Raw genomic sequence first — 19578 nt, 5'->3', positions numbered from 1 at the left:
ATATCCACTGACAGACGAATGGATAAAATTAAGTATGTGGTCTATAGATACAATGAATATCATATTCAGCTTTTAAAAAGAAGGAAATCTTGCAATGTGTGACAACGTGGAAGGCATTATGCTAAGTGAAATAGGTCAGTTACAGAAAGACACATACATGCTGCATGATTCCACTTATGTGAGGTGTCTAAATCAGCCAAATTCATAGAATCAAAGAGTGGAACGGTGGCTGCCAGGGGCTGGGGCAGAAAAGGAAATAGAGAGTTGCTAATCACGACCATAAAGGTTTAGTAGTACAAGATGAGTAAGTTCCAGAGATCTGATGTCCAACACTGTACCTGCAGGTAGTCAGCAAGAACACATTATACACTTAAAAATTTGTTAAGATGGAATGTTTTTAGTGTTCAGTCTCATGTTTAGTGTTCTTACAACAATAAAATAAAATGAATTAAATTAAAAGAATTAAGTAACAGACCAGACTGTTGTGTGATCTTGTCCCTATAAAAGCACTAAGATTACAAACTTACTGGGAGCTTCCTACATGGCAGCTCTGTCAAGAACCACACAAAACCCAAGCATGGCTCCATTCACAAATACAACTCCATCCCACAGGCCTGCACCTACCAGCCTCCCCCCTGTCTTCCTCCCGCAGCTGTGAGCAACCCTGACTTCAGCCTCCAGCTTAAAAAACAGCCAAGGGAAATGCAGAGATCCCAGCAGCTCAACACAACAACGATGTCTCCACAATGCACCTGAGAAGCCCTGTGCACTGGGCTGGAAACAGCAAATTAGAACAATAGATACCTACGCCTTCCGGTATCTGATCCTTTCAGATGAAAATATCATTGAGTTGAATTTGTTGGACAAGAGCCAGACCACGTGTAAATTGATTTTACTGCACAAGTCTCTTGCTGGCCTTTAGAAAACTTTGTTAAAACAAAGAAAAAAGTGCTAGAGGTTATCCTTAGCACATTTCATTCCAGAATCTCCCACCACTTTACGGACACCGACATTTTCACATTATAAAGATAAGGATTTCAGAGCTCCGAAGAAGTCATTCATTTGCTTCAATATCACCCACACAGGCTGAGCAAAGAACCAGAAGTCAAGACATCTAGTTTTTCTGGGCAGAAAATCTCAAAGCTGGATCCCTCCAAAAAGCACATGAAACCCTTGTTCTTTGGCCGATAGGCCGGCCCAGGGATGGGCCGCAGCAAGGACCACAGGGACCTGGTTAGCAGCTGGCAGTGACGGAGGTCTGGTTTCATCCCTACTAGTTCATGCATGTGGGAAGGATGGAGTTAAATCCACACACACACTCTTCTTCTCCCCACTCCTCACCAAGCCTCCTACCAAGAGACTTCTCAGCATGAGGTGAAGCTGTCCTCTGGGCTGGGTACTGCCAGCCAAGTTCACAAACCTTGCTCCTTTGTACCTAGCCAATATTAAGATTTACTCCTTCCCATTAGAAAAGGCAACTTTAGGTATCAACTCATTCCCTGGCTTAGTTTTCTAGTTTTGTGCTCTCAGGTGCATGTATGTATGTATGTATGCATGTGTGTGGGGGTGTGTGTGTGCGTGTTTTAAGATAAATACTTACAGTGGGCCTAAATACCTATTCTTAGAAACAAAAGTACTATAAAGTCTTAAATGTCATAGGCCAGATCAACTGAATTTCAAACCAAGTCGTCTTTCTTAAACATACTTGTTTCTAATAAATCGTTTCACAAGCAAACATTGTGCATGTAATACCAAATAATGATGCCCCACGAACAATGAGTGCTTTCATACAGCCCGACATCTCCGGCCCGCGCCAGCCTTCCACGGGGAATGTAGTCGCTGGGGCAACACTGGCAAAGCCCACTACAGAGCTGCAGTCTTGTTTTACTTGTGGTCAAAGTGCTGTTGAGCTCCAGTTATTAAGTTATTCCATTGCTATCCAGACTATTTTAAGTTATTCCATTGCTATCTGGACTATTTTCTCACACACACACATACACACACACACACACACACACACACACACACACACACACACACACACAAAACCAACCTTCGCAATGGTTTAATGTTATTGCATTTGCAAATTACAGCATTCCAAATGTTACACGCTTACAGTCTTGAATACATCTTTTCAAATTTTCTCACCTTATACAAAATAACTTCTTAACCACCCCCTCTCCCCCTCAGCCCTTTTCTCACTTCTGGTACAAAAACTGCAAGCAGGATCACTCTGTAATAGAAACCTTACACTGTCTTCCAAAACTTATTACAGCTGCCTTCAGTATAAAATGAAACCTTAGAGAATGTTATTTAAAATGTTTTTTAAAAGTCAGTAGGTCTCATGTTTCGTTTCTCCACATCAGGCTTTGATTTCCTTTGCAACCTTATTCTCTGCCCTTAAACAAGTCGGAGAAGGAGGCCTGAACGTCTTGGAAAAGGTCCCTGGATGCCAGCATCCGCCTACCAAGCCCCACACTCTTCTCCCGCCCTTCAGCGGTGTTTCCCCTCGGAGTCCATCGGAATCTTAAGAGCGGTGATCAGGAAGTGCATGACAGCCCCTGGACTCCTGTTCTAACTTCTGAAAAAGTGAGGTGACAGCAGAGTGCAGACGGCTGATGAGGACGCAGGCTGAGCAGCACTGGGCCCCTCCACTTGGGAAGGAGGCAGAGGCAGTGGGAACAATGACCCTGACGGCCAGTGTGTCTCCCCACCAGGAACCTCACCAGGCCCTGGGCAGACCAAACCCCTCAAGTTGGCAGCTTTTTGTAGCGAGCTGATATAAAGAGAATTAGCCAGTGAATTATATCTCTGGGTGTGGACTGCAGCCCGGGGCTGGCTCTCCTCTTCTTCCAGGTGATAACAAAAATCACATCTTCTCCACCAGGAAGGATTTTCAATTTTAGGCAAGGTTATCTTATATATCTCAGATATTACGTATATGAAACAGATCTTTCTTTTTCGGGGGGTGGGGGCAGGCAGGGGAGTAGTGCAATAAATACACGGAAAACAGAAAGGTGGACGCACAGCTTGCCTCTATTTCTTTACTGCAATATGTATATTTTTTCTGAGTTCAGCAGGTTGCAAAGGTACAGTGCATGGACCTGGAACAGGATGAGAAACTTTAAAATAGCAATTCAAAGGTCCCTGTGTGAATTCCAAATGAAGGCAGACTGGAAAGCAGTCCAAAGGGTGCGGCTGCTGCCGATGGGACAGTTGGCTGCACTGCTGGAATGAGGTTCCACCAAATAAACGCGTAGTAAACACAGACTGAAGTGCTTTAAAAACTGCATTCCCTCCTGCGTTCCCTCTCTCCCCCTCTCTCTGTCTCACCCCTTCCTTCAAGTGTCCACTCTGCAAAAGCAGAAAGCCCAGCTGCTGAGAGTTTAAACACTGAGCTGGGCTCTCTCAAGCCCTGCTCTGTAGCTGGGAGCCATAACCCAGCTACAGACTGCACGAGGAAAACACAGCCTGCCTCATTCCAAAAGGTAATTATTGAGAGGGAGAGAGAAAGAGAAAATACCTGAGTGACAAAGAATAAATCTTTGTTAATTGACCATTGAAATTTTATAACAGGCCAGTCCTCCTCTGGACACAGTAGTATGTTTGCTCATAGGAGATCTACAACTTTTGCTCTGACGTAGCAAAGGCCATAAAAAACATCCACCAAGCAGAGAGGCCTCATGTCTACAGGCTCAGTAAACACGCATCCCAGAGAACCGGGCTCTTAAATTACACCTATAAATTAATCAAGCCCAGAGTCGCTGGCTTCCTGGCACACACTGGTCTCCTGAGTATTTCTCCCCAAAAGTTAAGCAGTGCTTGCCACAAAGAACCATGTCAAAGTCGCTCTCTCTGGCAGCCAAACACCAAGAGACTCGAATGGCACCCAGTTCCCAGTACTGATCTGGGAACAGCCAGTCTCCTGCTCTCAGGCACCCATTCATTTAGGGAGCACGGATAACCTCGCCTGCTCTGTCTTTAAATTAAAATCAAAATTTAATTACCCTTCCTCCAAAATGGCAGTTTCTTAGCAACTCCAAAGGGCTGAATAGGGAAAGAACATTCTGCAGTTTGCAGGACAAGTGAAAACAACCGAGAATTCTTTTTCTAAAGCCTAGCCTAGCTTTTTTCTAAAGAGTAGGCGGTGGTTGCTTTTGTTGCATAAAAACACACTAAACCAGTTAGCAAGAGGCACGGTTATTAGGAGGAGGAGGCAGATCAAAGCTCTCTGAAGTTTGAGGAGCCCGATAACCTGCTAAAGGCCTCACGCTAATTACAATTAGTAGAATGAGTTCATTGCCTAATGCACTCAAACCAGACAGGCTAAATCTAGCTGGGTTCTGAGTTTTGTTTTGTTTTCCCTAAGCTTTCTGCAGCCTCTGGAGGTAGGCACAAAGGAAGGTCAGAACTAAAACTGATCAGCAGAAAAGGGGAAGGTGAGGATGGGAAGGAGTACTATACTTTCAGAAAGAGGCCAGGTGCCAGTATTCTGGCGTGTCACCTACTAGAACAGGTGACTGACCTGGGATGCTGGGCACCCTGTATTACTTTTTTTTTAAATCTCATTTTTGTAGAAGGTGACAGGTTTGCTGTTCTTTCTCCCTCGCAGGCTTGGCTGCATTTTCCTTTCTGAATTTTGTTCTTCTCTCCCCTTTGCTGTCGGGTCACTCAGGTGTCCCCATCTTCTCCCTGGACATCTGACTCTCAAAAGTCCTGAAGAATTGGGCGGGGGATCAGCTTCCTCTAAAACACACAAGTCTCTTTGCAGAGGCAGCAAAGTCTTCAGAGCAAGCTTGTTTGGGGAAAGAAAGATGAGGTGTCTTCCCTCCAGCACTTAAGTCACAAAGTGACTTACGGAGGCTGCACCATGTGAACTGCAAATGCAAAACACCATTAATTCTTGGTGCTGGCTCAATGATGTGGACAAGCCCAGCAAAGTGCTGGTGGGGCTCCGGCCTGGGAAGGCTGAATGAAGCAGGTGGAGGTGAAGTACCTTCCCTAATTAACGTCACAGACTATATTATTTGGCTTGCGGCTGAGTGGCTTCCACCAGCTGGGTATCAATTTGAGTCTGCTTGGGTGAATTACAGGAGTGGATCGGGTGCTATTTACACCCTAAATGTTTAAGAGACCCTGAGCTCTGCTCCTTCAAAAAGTTTAACCAAAACTTAAGACTCTTTGGTGACCACAGAGTTATGCCAAATATAGGTTCAAAAATGCCTTTCCTTTTGTTAAAAGGAGATGTGTTAAAAGGCTTTGGGGTAATGAAAAAGTTCTGGAGGCAGATAGTGGTGATGGTTGCACAAGAATTTGAATGCACTTAATGTCACTGAATTATACATTCAAAGATGGTTAAAATAGTACATTTTTACGTTATGTATATTTTACCTCCATGTTTTTAGAAAAGGAGACATGGCAAAGGTGAGAATATCACAGAGGTAACAAGATATATTTCCAGGGTCGTGGAAAACCTACCTTCTCAATTAGCTAAGTGTATTTACCTTGCCCAGTTTACTAAACGAGAGCTTTTCTCTCTCCCAACGCAAAGACTTTGCACAAGGTCCCTCCCTATATTGTGCTTTGGTTTTGATGCTGATGTAAAACTCAGACGTCAGCCTCCTTGAGCTGCCTCCTGAGGAGCCGGGGTAAACACAGCTGACAGAGGCCTGCAGGAGACCCACATCACAGAGCCTGGTGCCCCACCACAGTCCACAGGGGGTGCAGCAGCTTTCAGGAATGCGAGATTCTCAGCTGGTGTCTGCATAGCTGGGTTTCCTTCATGGGAAGAAGATGTTGGAAAAGTTAAAAAAAAAAAAAAATTGTCCAAGAACTAATACTCTTGTTACAAAAGTTGAATTTCCAATACTCTAGTATCATCTCTCAAATGATTTGCAAAGAGGCGAAAAACCAAACCACTGGGGAGTCCCCAGTCAGAGAAAGCACCACTCAACATGAAGCTCCTTGGCTTTGAAGTATTTGAAAATATCTGTCAAACAGGATCCAGTTAGCCCACGTTTAGAAATCTGTCCTAGAAAAATATTCATACAGATGCCCAATAAAGAGGCGTGTACAAAGCTTGTCACTGTAGCATTTTTCTTATAACTGGAAGACAAAAGATGTACACAACCTAAATATGATTAAATAAACTACACCGAATCAATGACAGGATGGCATATCGGCCACTAGTGAGAATGAAGTAGATAGACACGCACAGACGTGGCAGGATGTCCACGGTGAACAGGTTGACAGGTTTCATCAACTTTCACCACCTAAAAGCCTTTCTTCTAGAGGAAGTCTAGAGAAACCCATCATGCTAATCTCTCACATGCCTTGTTTTGCTCCTGGGGAGTTTCAAGCAGAAAGAAAAGCTTTCAGCCCATCTGAGCAAACAAGAAACGCCTCCCTTTGCTGTGAACAACGTGAGAAGTTGAAGGATAAACCCTGCTTGTTTTCTTGGAGACGAAACCCAGAAACTGGAAATAACGGTGGTTCTGGATACTCCTCTGCACAGCATCCCCTAAGAGAAGCTTCAGAACAGGCAGCCAGCTCGCAAAAGGTCACATCCAACCCCCGCGTCTCTTCTCACCGCCCAGCCTGGTGGGAGGCCTGGAGTCAGCCCCTTCCCCAGTGAAGGGTCAGCGATGGCCTCACACACAGAATTATTTTGTTTCTCTTGACCAGAATATAAAGTGTAAAGGACTGAGTCCGTCAGCGTTCAGTCTCAGGGCAGAGTGTACACTGAACCAATAACATGAGAACTCCCTTTCTCAACTGAAGCACAACTTCCAAAAGATCCTTCTAGCATAATATCCAATGCCTGTCTTCTCAAAAGATGCACTTGCTCCCTGATGTGATGGGGCCTATGTCTGGGACACCATCTGACCTGCTCATCTGTATACTTAGCCGGGAGGGACAGAATTCCTACAGGCCTTGTTTGAGAGGATCCTATATGGGGAGGTGCTAGGAGAAAGAAAGAAAAAGTTGGAGTTCCACAGTGATCCAGGAATCTCCATCCCTACTGATCATCTTCTCATGGTGAGAACTCTCTGGGATCTTTGGTGCCATGAAATGAGAACTCTGTGAGGGCAAAGCCTATGTCCCATTCAAGTGACGTTCACCCTCTAGATCAAGCCCAGGCTGCACTGACATATTATGTGCTCCATAGACAGAGTACTCATCACTGCAATGATAAGTACTCATCAGACAATCCCAGCTGTTGTGCTCTGCTCTCTCTCCAAACCAAGGAGATAAGGTTCTCGCTGCCGCATCTCTCTCTTCTCAGAAGGTGAACCAGACCCAGCTCCCATAGCAACACCAATACCCTCGGCATCTCTTCCCCGTAGCCTCCTGCATTTGACCAACCACAGTGAAAGACGCTCAGCAACTCTCAAAGCCACCCTTCCAAATCAAACCTGCTCTCCAAGTGAGGAGCACACCCGTATTATAATACCCCACCTTCTCCCTGACTGTGAAAATTAGCAAACACGAAGGCCATGACTACCAGGGTGGGGTGTTCTAAGGTGGAGGGACTCCATGAAAGCAAACCAAGAGACACGTTATTTAAGAGGGGAAGAATACAGTGGCGTGTCCACACTCACATCTTAACAAGAGTTGGCATAAAATTTCCTAACTGGGGCCTTTCAGTTTGTAAAGTTGGCCATTGATTAAGCCGTACGAGTGAGTTTAGAGAGAAACTGCAGAGTTCTTGCTTTGGAATTTGCAATACACTAAGAACCACAGAACTCCCAATATAAGTCACTCATTAAACTATTTTTCCATGATTTCAGTTCGGCACGTAACGATAGAAACCGTGCTGAGTTCAGGCCCACGGCTGCGCACCATGACTGCCATCAGTGAATTCGCATCTTCACGGCGAGTTCACTCGCCCAAGCTCTGACACAAGTAGCTTTCTCTGCCCATCTGCGCCTGGATCTTCAGGTATGGTGAAGAGACCCTCTTCTTACATAAAACTGTAAGACATTAACTTGATTATAACACTTCTACATCCTGTTTGCCCACACTTAATGCCAAGATTAGACAACAGACCAAATATTAGCCCTCTCTCCAGCCACCTCACGCAGGCCCCCTGCCAGAATCGAAAGCGATCAATAGGGCTTCCTTCCTCCACTGGGGGCAAAGGGCAATGAACGGCTTGCAGGGAACATGGCAAAAACGCTGATACCGCAAAGTTCTAACATGCCCCGTCCACACTGGCTGTGCCTGCTCCAACCCCGGGAGCTGGCACCCACGGAATACCACCTGCTCTCCAGGCCTGGAAGGAATAACTTCTTGTGGATATCAGTTCTGCAGGGAAGGCTGGATTTGCCAGTCAGTACATTTGGTGTGATCGAGCTGCCCGCTGACCAGCCTTTGCCCCCTGGAATCCCTGTTGGGAAACAGGAATGAAAAGCTGCCCTGCAGCAGTCAGAAGCTCATTAGACAGTAGCTACCGAAGGAAGTTCTGAAACCTCGTCCTGGACGGAAGGATAGGACTGACCCCTGCTTTCATCAGGGATCGGCCAAGTGTGCGTGTCTCAGTCTAGAGATGCAAGAGGAGGTACGGGACCACCTAATGATGGTGGTCAACAGTCACATGGTACTGTTAATACTATATAAAAGCACTGCCCCACCTACCACCCCCTCCTCCCCACAGAGCTGCAAGGAAAGCGGGCCATCACCCCCATTTTACAGACAAGGGAACTGAGGCTTAGAAGTTCCGTGACTTTTCTGAGGCCACAGAGCTAGCAAGGATGGATAATTTGAATGCCCCTCCCCCACATCATTCCCAATGGAACCTCCCGAGATGCCTTCTGGCAGGGAGGGGAGACCCTTGTGGGCTGGCTGTGACAGTGATGGCTGGGAAGAAAAGGGGGCTGCTGGGGCCACAGAAACAGCACCAAGAGTCTGCTCCCTCTGCATATCCCTACTCCAGTTCCGTGATCTCCCGCTAACCAAACGAGCCCACTCAGAAAGGCAGTCGCTGTGACCTATTACCTGGCATGCCACCTCAATCCATTTTTAATAGAGGGGCTTTCTACCTCCCTCCAGCGAGATTTCACAACTCTGGAGCTGGCACGCAGAGCCGGTATCAGGATAAAACCTCAAGTCTTAAACTTAAAGCAAGAAATGCAAAAGAATTTGTTGGCAGCAAGATCATGAATATGGAAAAATCAAATGAGGCCCGGCCAGGAAGCCTGTAAGTCAGGAGGCTTCAAGTTCAGAGCCCCTCCGGGATCTAGGGAGCCAAGGCCTTGTGTCTCAGAAGGCACAAGTGTTACAACCTAGACTAGAAGGTAACGGTCAGGCGCTCAGTGCGGGAAAATCTCCAGGTACTCAGACTCTTGTCCTTTAGCTACTACCACGGCCACTTTTCATCACACAAAGAAACAAAGCTCTGTCCAGAAGCCATGGTATGAGAAACCAGGACAGAGAATTGCCTTCTACCAGGGCCAAGTGTGCAGGAAGGATGGAATTCTGACAGCTTTGGTAATAAACTCACCAGTTAATTAATTAACGAGGTCACCACTTCTTCATTTACTTAACTACTAGTTTGTTCCAAACCCTCAAGAGAGTCCCAACTTCACACCGCAGAGGTGGTCTGAGGGACTCTGACTTGTCTCTGTCCCTTCTCCTCTGCTCCGTGATCACACTGGGACCTTTGTCTCCCCAGGACAGAGGCTGCCCCAAGCAGTAAACAATTTGCACAATTTCTCCTTCTCCCGCTGAGGACAGGCTGCCAGAACATCAATGCCAAGTGTCAACTCCACAGTTGGGCTTATCAGTCAGTGCCTGGAATAAAAGATGCTTCGTTCCTCCTGAACACACACCTGAGGGGGAGTCAGGGCTGGGACAGATTCCCCTGTGCTTTCCGGCTGTGTCCCATCATGTCCAGAGCTGAGACACGACGGATATGTCAAGGGCTGGTCGACAGCGCCATCCTGGTCTGCCACCAGGCAAGTTGGGGCTGGTGGTGACACCTCTGTGGTCTCCACCCAGCCAGAAGTGACGCGTGGCCCGACAGGCCCCCAGCCCTCCCCTGAGACACCGTCTGCTGCTTACAGCTGTCACTCAGGGGGACAGCAGAGGGCAGGGACAAATTTCCGGAGTTAAACTGATAAGGGAGAAGACACAGCTGGCCGTGGCAAATCCAGAGGCACTGTTCGCACCCCCACTGAACTCTGCTCCCCAAAATATCAAATGCCAGGTGGAAAGCTCATCTGACCCCAAAGGAGCAGAAGTTCATGATTCAAAGACAAAGGGTCTCCGTGAGACACCCGGTTTCCTGAAGACATCCATCTTTCTCTCTCACATTTTTGTTTTTTGCAGCAAAGAGCTGGAAGCGGGGTCAGGAGCAGCAGCACCTTCTCAGAGTCTGGCCGCAGCAGCCGCTGCTGGTCCACACCACAGTCAGCACGAGACGCAGTGCGAGGAGCATTCGTCCAGCGGGGCGTCGAGACGACCTGGGCCGAGGCCCCAGCTCCAGGGCACCTTCTCCAAGTCCTCAGCAAATCACTTTTCCCAGCGGAAGCTGAGTTTCCTCAACTGTAAAGTGGGGTGAGGGGCACAGGTGGAGGTCGAGAGGCCAACTCAGTGAACTTTAAGGACTCAAACTCCACGATGCTCTCCTGCAAGTCCAGCCACCACGTCAGCCTTGGGACGGCCTTGAGCACAGCACTGACCAGAGGTGGAACTCTCAGCAGGAGACGTGAAATGTCAGCCACTGGCCAGTTCTGCTGGTCCCAAATGCCATTCTGTTTGTCGAATAAGACTTCTGATTGAGTCTCATAAAAGCTATGAAAGACGCCTTCTAACCCTCAGAAGAATCCTGGTAGGGAAGGGAGGAAACTGGCCTCTGTTGCTGGCCACCCACATGCCCAGTGGATGGTCTCATCCGCTAACCCCAGCGACGCCTCGCAACCACTGCAGTGGAATGAATTATGGCCCCCAGGAAGGCACGTCCCTGTCCTAAGCCCCCAAACCTATGACCGTGACCTTATTTGGAAAAAAAGGTTGTTGTAAATAAGTTAAAAATAGTGAGATTAGCTCATCCTGGATTTAGGGTGGGCCCTAAATCCAAAGACAGGTGTCTGTCCTCACTACAGAAAGAGAGGGAGATTTGAGACACACACAGAGAAAATGACCCCTGAGAAGATGGAGGCAGAGGTTTGAGTGACCCATCTACATGCCAAGGAAAGCCACCAGCCACCAGAAGGCATGCATGAAACCTGCCAACACCTTGATTTTGAACGCTCAGGCTCCAGAACTGTAAGAGAATAGATCTCAGTTGTTTTAAGCCAGTTTGTAATAATGTGTTAGAGCAGCCCTAGGAAATGAATATAACCATTGCAGGAACGAGGGAAGTATCATCACTCCAATTGTACCACTGACAAAACAGAGACTTTGAAAAGCTAAGTAACCTGTCCCAGGTTGTGGCTTCTTGGTGGCAGGGACCCGTCAGAATCCAGGCCTTCAGCACCACTCGCTGACGAATGGTGCGAAGACTTCCCACCTCCATGAGCCAGCTACTTTAGGGGACCCCATTTTGTGATTGCCACAATTACCAAAATGCAGAGCGTCACACTAATTTTCTCTTGCAGTAAATAGCTGAAAAGTAATGGTGTCAATTTTAATGAGGATCAAGCAAGGCTCCTAAAAGGGCTCCTATAAATGAAAGCATTTCCCTCACATACAACAATGGCCCGCTGTTGAATTCCAGAACACAAGAATGTCACTTAAATTACACGGCTTTTACATTAAAGCGCTTATGGGAATGCCTTTTCCAAGGAAGAATTTCAATAAAAAGATCTCACCCATGTTGATGCTTCATAATATCTGAACCACAAATCTATGTATCATAGTAACAAAGGTAAAACCTCGAAGAATTGTGAACGTGAACAGGACTTCACTTTCACTGGGGAAGAGTTTCTGGTTTTCCCGGAAACAGAGAGGTAGCCGAAAAGCTGTGATCACACAGCAATGTTTAAATTCAAGCCCGTGGGCCACCAGAAATTCATTGCTTAAGCATGAATCCTTTTTGTTTCCATTTGCGGAGATGTTCAGAATGACTGCCAACCCTGTAAGTCTACATGAGACTGTTTAGCTGACTCAATTCTTATTTTATTAGTGCTTCTCAAAGCAATTACTGGGGTTTTGAGCAGAGATGAGAGTATTTCACACCTCCATCTTTGCTGAAAATGTCTTATACTCCACTGACTTTTGGCTTCTATTTATAAAGAAGGTTCAAGGCTTGGAAAATTATTGGAGTTGAGCTTTAATGGATATTCCCAACCAGCATTGTGTCATTATTGGCCCGCGTGTAGCTGGGCGATCTCCCAAATTTGTGACATAATCAGGCCTCTCTCTGCATTACTCCATACACTCCACGCTCCCTCTGCGTTACACCACTGAATCATACGCTCTTTTCAACAAGACCGATTGCCAGGGGATTAACATTAGACAGCACAATTCCATTATTCAGCAGCCCAATTCAAATCCCAGCCCTAAACTCTAAGAGAGATTTCAGGGCTTCACAGGGATGAGCTGCCAGAAAGCTCAAAAGGGGAGGTGGGGTGAGGGGTTTTGCATGTTTTACATAACAACTCAACCTAAAACCTGCTGTAAGCAAGAGCTGGCTGGAGTGGCCCTGACATGACTCCCAGATTCCTGGCACAGCCCCAGCCAATCTTAATGAACGATTTGTAGATTTGTAGACCTACATAAAGCCATGATCTCTGAAGACTCTTACAGTACAATTATTTTTTTCTTACAATAAATTACTTAATTTCAAAATTAGGTATTTAGAACTTTTAGCCCCAAATCTAACTTTCTGCACCAAAATAGAAACACTTTCATGTCAAATTCAGTATATGTGAGCCCCAAGGTAAATTCCAAGTCATGGGCTCTTTGATGGATGGATTTATGGTGCATCGATGCCAAGACAAAGTTAACCATTTTGTTCTCATATTGGAGTGTTACCTCTCTTTGTGTTTGTCTTGTAAAATATCTAAACATAATAATTCTCACTAAGAAACACACCACAAATATCTCTTTGAGAAAAGACATTCTAAAACTCACTCTTAGGAATCACAGGGTCAACTTCATACAAAGACCTATCCAATTTCACATTAAGGTTTCTGAATAACAAGATTAAACCATGCAAATAAATACTTTTGTCACTGAATGCTTATATGCAAATGCAAGTAAAGACTGTATCATGCTGTCTAAGGCAGGGTGTCTTATAGATTTAATTTCATTTAACTTGATAGAAAATCAAAATGGTTTTCAATTTAATTTTATTAACCTAAAATTTAAATTAACCAAGTCTATGCAATTTGGTTAATCCAGCTTTCAGAAATTTCTTTTAATGGCTCTTTGGACAATTCAAATACCTATAGGGTCTCTCTCTTCAAAGAGTATAATTCATTGAAGGAGAAGAAAACCCACACGTGAGACAGCTGAGGGGGCACGCACACAGGCAGTGATGTAGGACAGACTTTGTTGACACAGGCACCGTGGCTGGGCATGTGTCTGTGGCGTTACCAACAGTCACATGAAGGCAAAAATGAATCAGGGTGAACTGTGAGTTGAGACTTTGGCAGAAGTCAGCAACCTGCCTGTGGAGAAGGGCAAACCCAAACGGCTCACGGTGGCAGGTAGAGCGCCACGGCATGGAACAAAACAGACAGAAGATGGCTCCTACATAGAAGAGGTCGTGACCCACCATCCCTGCAACAATGACACGGCCCAGGTGTAGTTCCACATGTTAGCAATCCTCCAACAAGGCAGGAAACACCCTTTCTTCATCAGTTACAACACAACCTCATCGTAAGAGGCAAAACCTAGGAAAAATTTGGCCTTAAGATGTTTAATTAAAATGGTCCATTTATCTGTGCACTCTGACAAAAAGGTACTTACGAGCTCATATATATGTGCCCTTTTCCCAGAGGAAATAGCTTCCAGGAACAGACACTGAGCGGGCACTGTCCTGTCCAATGACTTTCTTCTCAGGGAAGTGAAGGGCCCTTTTTCCAGACAGCTACAGGCTCAGTCCCCATGTCTTTTCCTTTACTCTTCAGCCAGCGTCATACACTTGTCCCTCCTGGGGCAATGTTGCCTCTCTTTTAAAAACAGAGCCCTCCTGCCATGCATGTGTACCCTTTTCCTGTCCACACTAACATTTTTCAGAGTAATCTCACATAACATGCATCTTATACAGGATGACACCGTGAGGCTCAACAGCCTGGCTAATCGGAAAACAGAGTACTATCAAATGGCAGAGAATCCTTCTCGAATGACAGGGTGTGTGAAAAAAGAGTAAGCATAAACCAATTCTCCTTAAACTTTTGGGAGAAACAAGCCTCATTTTCACGATTCCAAATGAGTCGAGCCAGGACAGGCTGGTGCGCAGCTGCCACCGCGAGGAGAAGCCAACTCACCCACGACATCGAGGTGGTAGGTGTGATTGATGGACCCGTAGCCATTCTCCACCACGCAGGTGTAATTGCCTTTGTCAGACGGGACCACGCTTTCCATGATGAGGCTCCAATGCTGGTTTCGTACCTGAAAAAACCAAAGTAAAGGTGGTTATTTAATCTCAGCACAGCATACAAACGACTGTGCTTTCTTGATTTAAAGAGAAGTGGGAGGAGGCAGGGAAGGGAGGGAAGAAAAGAATCACCTGACTTCTAAATGTTCCTCATAATAAGTACTCAGAATGGTGACAAATGAAAACGATCATCACCATGCTGGTGAGTGCCTGTGAAGTGGATACTGACACATTCAGATGGGCAGGAGGATCAGGGGGGTGCAGAGTAGGTCTGTCCCTGCTGTGGATTGGAGAGACCCTCCAGGAGAGGCTGAGGGCCCAGGGAGCCTGAACTCCAGCCTGCATAGCTTCAGTGCCCCTGGGCAGCTGAGCAACCGACTTGCCACTCACCAGGAACCCTCAGCCCCTAAAGCACCAACGACCATCTAGAGCCAACACTAGTGAGCACTTACTGCATGCCAGGCCCTGCTCTGAGCCCTCCTTCCTGCCTTAGCTAATTTAATTCTCCCAAGGAGCACGTGAAGTAGGCACTGGTGTCGTTCCTGGAGCCTTCTGGTTTGAAAGCTCTTCATTTCTTGCCCCAGGGCCCCCAGGTGGTGTGTGGAGTCTCAAGGAGTTTCAGCTGGGAACTCAGGCCTGCCTTTCCCACTTCTGGTGCTCCTGGTGGCTGAAGAGATGTTACATGTTCCCAAGAGACATACCCAGAATTCCAAACATGGGAGCAATGAATCCTTATGAAACGTAAGTTGTATATCCATCTGTTCACAAACTCCTTGAGACTTCAAAGATAAGCAGCACATGTGAAAATAAGTTAGAGTGATTCCTGCCCACGGTTCTGTCAATACACAAACACGCTAATGTGCTTTTAAAATAGTTCTATAGACTCAAATTTTCAAACAAGCACGAGTTTTCCTTACCAGGACAAAATGCAACATTCGGTATCTTCAGGGTACAAAGCTTTGACATTTTTATCCAAATCATTCTTTACAGATATTTTGGACGAGGCACTCCAGAGAAATGAAATGAAAAAGCAAAAAGCCAGGTCCTACTAACCTTAACTATCATTTCAGGAATTTCAACTGACCTTCTGAACGGTGCCCTGGGCATCTCAAGTGTTTTGGCCCTTAGTCACGCAAAAACCGATAATGCAGGCAGAGCCTTCGCAAGCACGTGAGTGGTTCAAGGAACTAAACTAGAGAATGAAGAAAACCGCCTTGTAACTACTCCACTGTAAAAACAGGAGGGCAGAGCAGCTGTCCACTCTGCAAAGCGGCGCCAGTGATCAGCCTGCCGAGAGAGGTACGACGGGACAGGAGCAGTGACAGCACAACCGCTTTCATGCCGGGCACTCCGTCCTGCTCAAGCCATCGCTGCAGAGCGGAGTGATCGCTGCTGAGTTCAAAAGCAAGATCGCCGCTCACCACTAACAGTCTTAGGAAGGACCACTGGGGCAGTGGGTGCACTCTTTTCTTCCTAACGGGACACAAGCAGCGAGTTAGGACAGTTCTGGGCAGTCACTTTACTCAGCTGCTGCTGTCACAGAGGTTGTTTCAGCGTCTCACATCATGCAGCTGGTGATGGGGAACTGATTCTCGCTGCCACAGGTGACAGGAACCTGAAGGCCGCTGAGCTACAGCGGCGAGAATCTGGACTCAGCATCAGAGAAGACCCACATGCTGCTCTTGGCTGGGCCACAGACTTGTAGGAGAACCAAAACAGGAGGCGAGGTCTCCCCTTAGGAGAGATAAGCACGGAGGGTGCAGGATGGGTGTTCTGAAGGAGAGATGTGGGTGCTAAGTTTTCCAGTGTGATGGGAATTCTCGATGTAAATCCTGGCCTCCCAGAGCTACTCTGGAGCTGTCATGCTAAGAGCATGGGAGAGGCAGGGATGAGCTCCTTGACTGGTCTTGAGGCAGATGGGTCCACAAGGACAACCCCCTGCCCCCAAGCTCTTAGGGATATCAGAAATGGTTCTCTCCTTGACTCTGAGGAACCAGTCACATGTGGGTAACTTAGGATATAGCCACAGGCCCTGACATCACCAAGCCACGTAATCCAGCATTTAGCCCTGCTGTAAATATTCAGTTCTTTGAGCCCTCGCTCAAATGTCATGCCCATAAGCCCTTAATCATGGCTAGTGCCTGTCTCTGGACCCCATCCAAACTGTCAATGTCTCTCTTGCGCCTGGATCCAGATTTGGCACATGGTGTATTCCAAATGGAGTTGAACCTGAACTGCACAGGGAGGGGACACTGTCTTCCTGGCCCAGACATTAAATCTTGGCATATGCAGCTCAGCATGCTGCTCCCCATTTTTTTAACCCCAGGGCATATGGTCAGCTCGAGGTCATGCTCGGTGGGGCCAAGGCATTCCAAGCAAGATCCCTCTTCAAGGGCACGTGCTCCCTGAATATTTACTCCGTGGAGATGTACTACAAATATTAATAAGTTAACATTTATCAAATGCTTTTACAATGAGAAGCACATTTACCAAACAGGGTGTTTCTGCCCTTCCAGAAACCTTGTACTCAATCAATATTGCCACATGCAGTGCTGTTAATATTAATTTTCTTACACCATCGCTCCAGTATTTGATTCCTTGACATACCACCAATCCCAAATTTTATGAGCTGTGGCATTTTCCAAATGGATGCCCTTGAAGCCACCAACATTCAAAATGTTTGACACCTTTGTAGGGGATATCCTACCATTAATTAGCAAGCAGCTGCTTAATAGCAAACTAAGCCTCTACAACAGGAACTTTAAAAAGATGGCAAACAAAAGCACAAAGTTTGAGTTGTTTTCAATCACTCTGTTTCTAAACCAATATTTAGTATAAACCTAAAGAAACTATCTTTCCAACAAAAATGTAAGATATGCCCTTCAAGGAGTTTTTCTAAATTCCTCAGATTTTCAGTGCTACAATTCTTTTGCCAGTTAGGCTGAATGCACATACCCCATCTTTGCTTTCACAGAACAGGGAAGGTAATACCCAATAAACATATGAAAAGATGCCTACTCTCATTAATGACCAGGGAAATGCAAATTAAAACAATAATGAGACACTGTTATTCACCAGCTGATTAACAAAAATTAGATAGATCAATGTTATTCAGTACTTGGTAAATGTGTAGGAAAATAGAGACCAAATTGAGAATGGAACATAAATTGGGAAAAACCTTTCTGTAAAATAATTTGGTGGTACCTATTAAAATTAGCAATGCAGATTTTTTTGGACCCAGTTAAATCTACTTCTAGAAATCTAGCCCACAGAAAATAGCATAATTACTTTGAGGCACATGAACAAAACTGTTGCTTCAAGCACTGTTTGTCACAGCAAAAAACTGGAGTCCATCAAAGAAGAGAGTTATAAACAAGGTATAGTTTATCCTATATGAATTATAGTCATAAAAACAATGAAGTATTCTTACGTTCAGACCTGGTGAGATATCAATATATAATTATTGGTAAATGAAAAACAGTAGATTGAATACAAAGAAGTTTACTCATGATTACATTTTATAAAAAAAAAAAAAACAGACACACGCACAATCCTATAGAAGCCTGCAGGCCTGAAGGTATAAATGTGACTATATGAACATCACTAAAATCAGAAAGAAAATATGTCAAATCAGCAATGCACTTTATACAAGTAAGTAGTGGGATTACGAATATTGTTTACTTTTTTCTCATTCTCACTTTTCAGACTTAAGCAGAAGTCGCTCACACACACAAGAAGTAAAATAACACAACTCCTTGGACACTGGTTCTGTAGTTGCTGCTCCGCTACAGAGCCGCTGCCTCTGTCTCTCTCTGGCAAACCAAGCACAAACGCCAGGGAGGAAAGAAATCCTGTGCCGACCCACACAAGCACAATTCTTTACTTTCATTCCTGCCCTTGGCCAAACCTTTGTGAAATTCATCATTATTTTTCATCTGCCAAGTAACAGAATAGGAGAGTGTGGGCTTCAAAACTGTTCACTGCAGACTTTTTAAAATAACATTTCAATATAGAAACAGAGCAGATCGAAGCTAATGGCCTAAACTCTCAAGTGTAGTACCAAAAAAAAAAAAAAAACGAATTCCATACACATTCCGTACCCTGTCAATGCAAAGACAAAAGGTGGCCCAGACAGGTTTTTTTGGAATTTCTCTGTTACTAAATCTCCCAAGGTGCTTGTTAAATTCCTAGCCACCTCCAAGCAACAACCGGGAACGCAGATTTGGTTTGTATGATACCAAAACACCTAGGTGAAAGGTCAAAGACTCAGGCTGTCACCTGGATGTTTGGCATCCACACTGCAAAAAAAAAAAAAAAAAAAAAAAAATTCAGACTTTTCCAAATACCCAGGTGGTCGATAGCAAGCAGAATAAACATGCAGAAGCTGGTGGGAAGTTCTACTCTGTGCCAGGTTGAATGCTGGGTCCCTGTGATGAGAAATACTGCCAAGATTTTCTTCCACCAGTATCAGGGTCCAATTTAGCCAGGAATGCAGCAATCCCCTGTAACCCTGGCCTTCAGGAAGGCACCTCATCAGCGGCGATTCCACAGATCAGTTGTCATTAAGATGCACATCTTACTCTCCCCCTCCCCACCCCCACTTCCAGCAGGTTCCTGGAGGGCTACAAACCATCCCTCCAAAACGTGTTTGTGCAAATTGAGCTTGCATGTGTCAAGGGCTGTAGAGGCAAACACCTGTTAATGCTTAAACCCCAACCTTGATAGAAGAAGTTTGCTTTTCAGGAGGTGTCCAGAGAACAGGGTGGGGCGATCTGATCCTCTGGACCAGTGAGAGAAACTCTTCCCTCCGCTCAGTAAACAGTCACTGGCTCTCTCCAGAGGAGGTGGGAAGTGAACTACAAAATGCAAGGCTGTTTCCTTAGATGCCTGTTGCCTGAAGGCACTCACAAATGTGACTGGAGAAGGGCATCCGTTGCCTGCTGAACTTATCTCTTCAAAAATCTCAGGATCTTCCTCAACAAGCTAAACAGAGAAATGCCATATGATCCAGCAATTCCACTCCTAGGTAT

At 45.7% G+C, this 19578-nt stretch overlaps 1 protein-coding gene across 1 annotated transcript in view; it reads right to left on the bottom strand.

The window, feature by feature from the left end:
• FGFR2 (fibroblast growth factor receptor 2) overlaps positions 1-19578 on the bottom strand; it is a 100513-nt gene that overhangs the window by 36162 nt on the left and 44773 nt on the right. The window contains 1 exon segment of the mRNA XM_045569389.1: positions 14439-14562. Coding sequence (XP_045425345.1) covers positions 14439-14562 — 124 coding nt within the window.

Source organism: Lemur catta, chromosome 14 (assembly GCF_020740605.2).
Source record: "Lemur catta isolate mLemCat1 chromosome 14, mLemCat1.pri, whole genome shotgun sequence".
In the NCBI taxonomy this organism is placed as follows: Eukaryota; Metazoa; Chordata; class Mammalia; order Primates; family Lemuridae; genus Lemur; species Lemur catta.
Note: the sequence above shows the minus strand (reverse complement) of the source record. Positions and strands in the feature narration are given on the sequence as shown.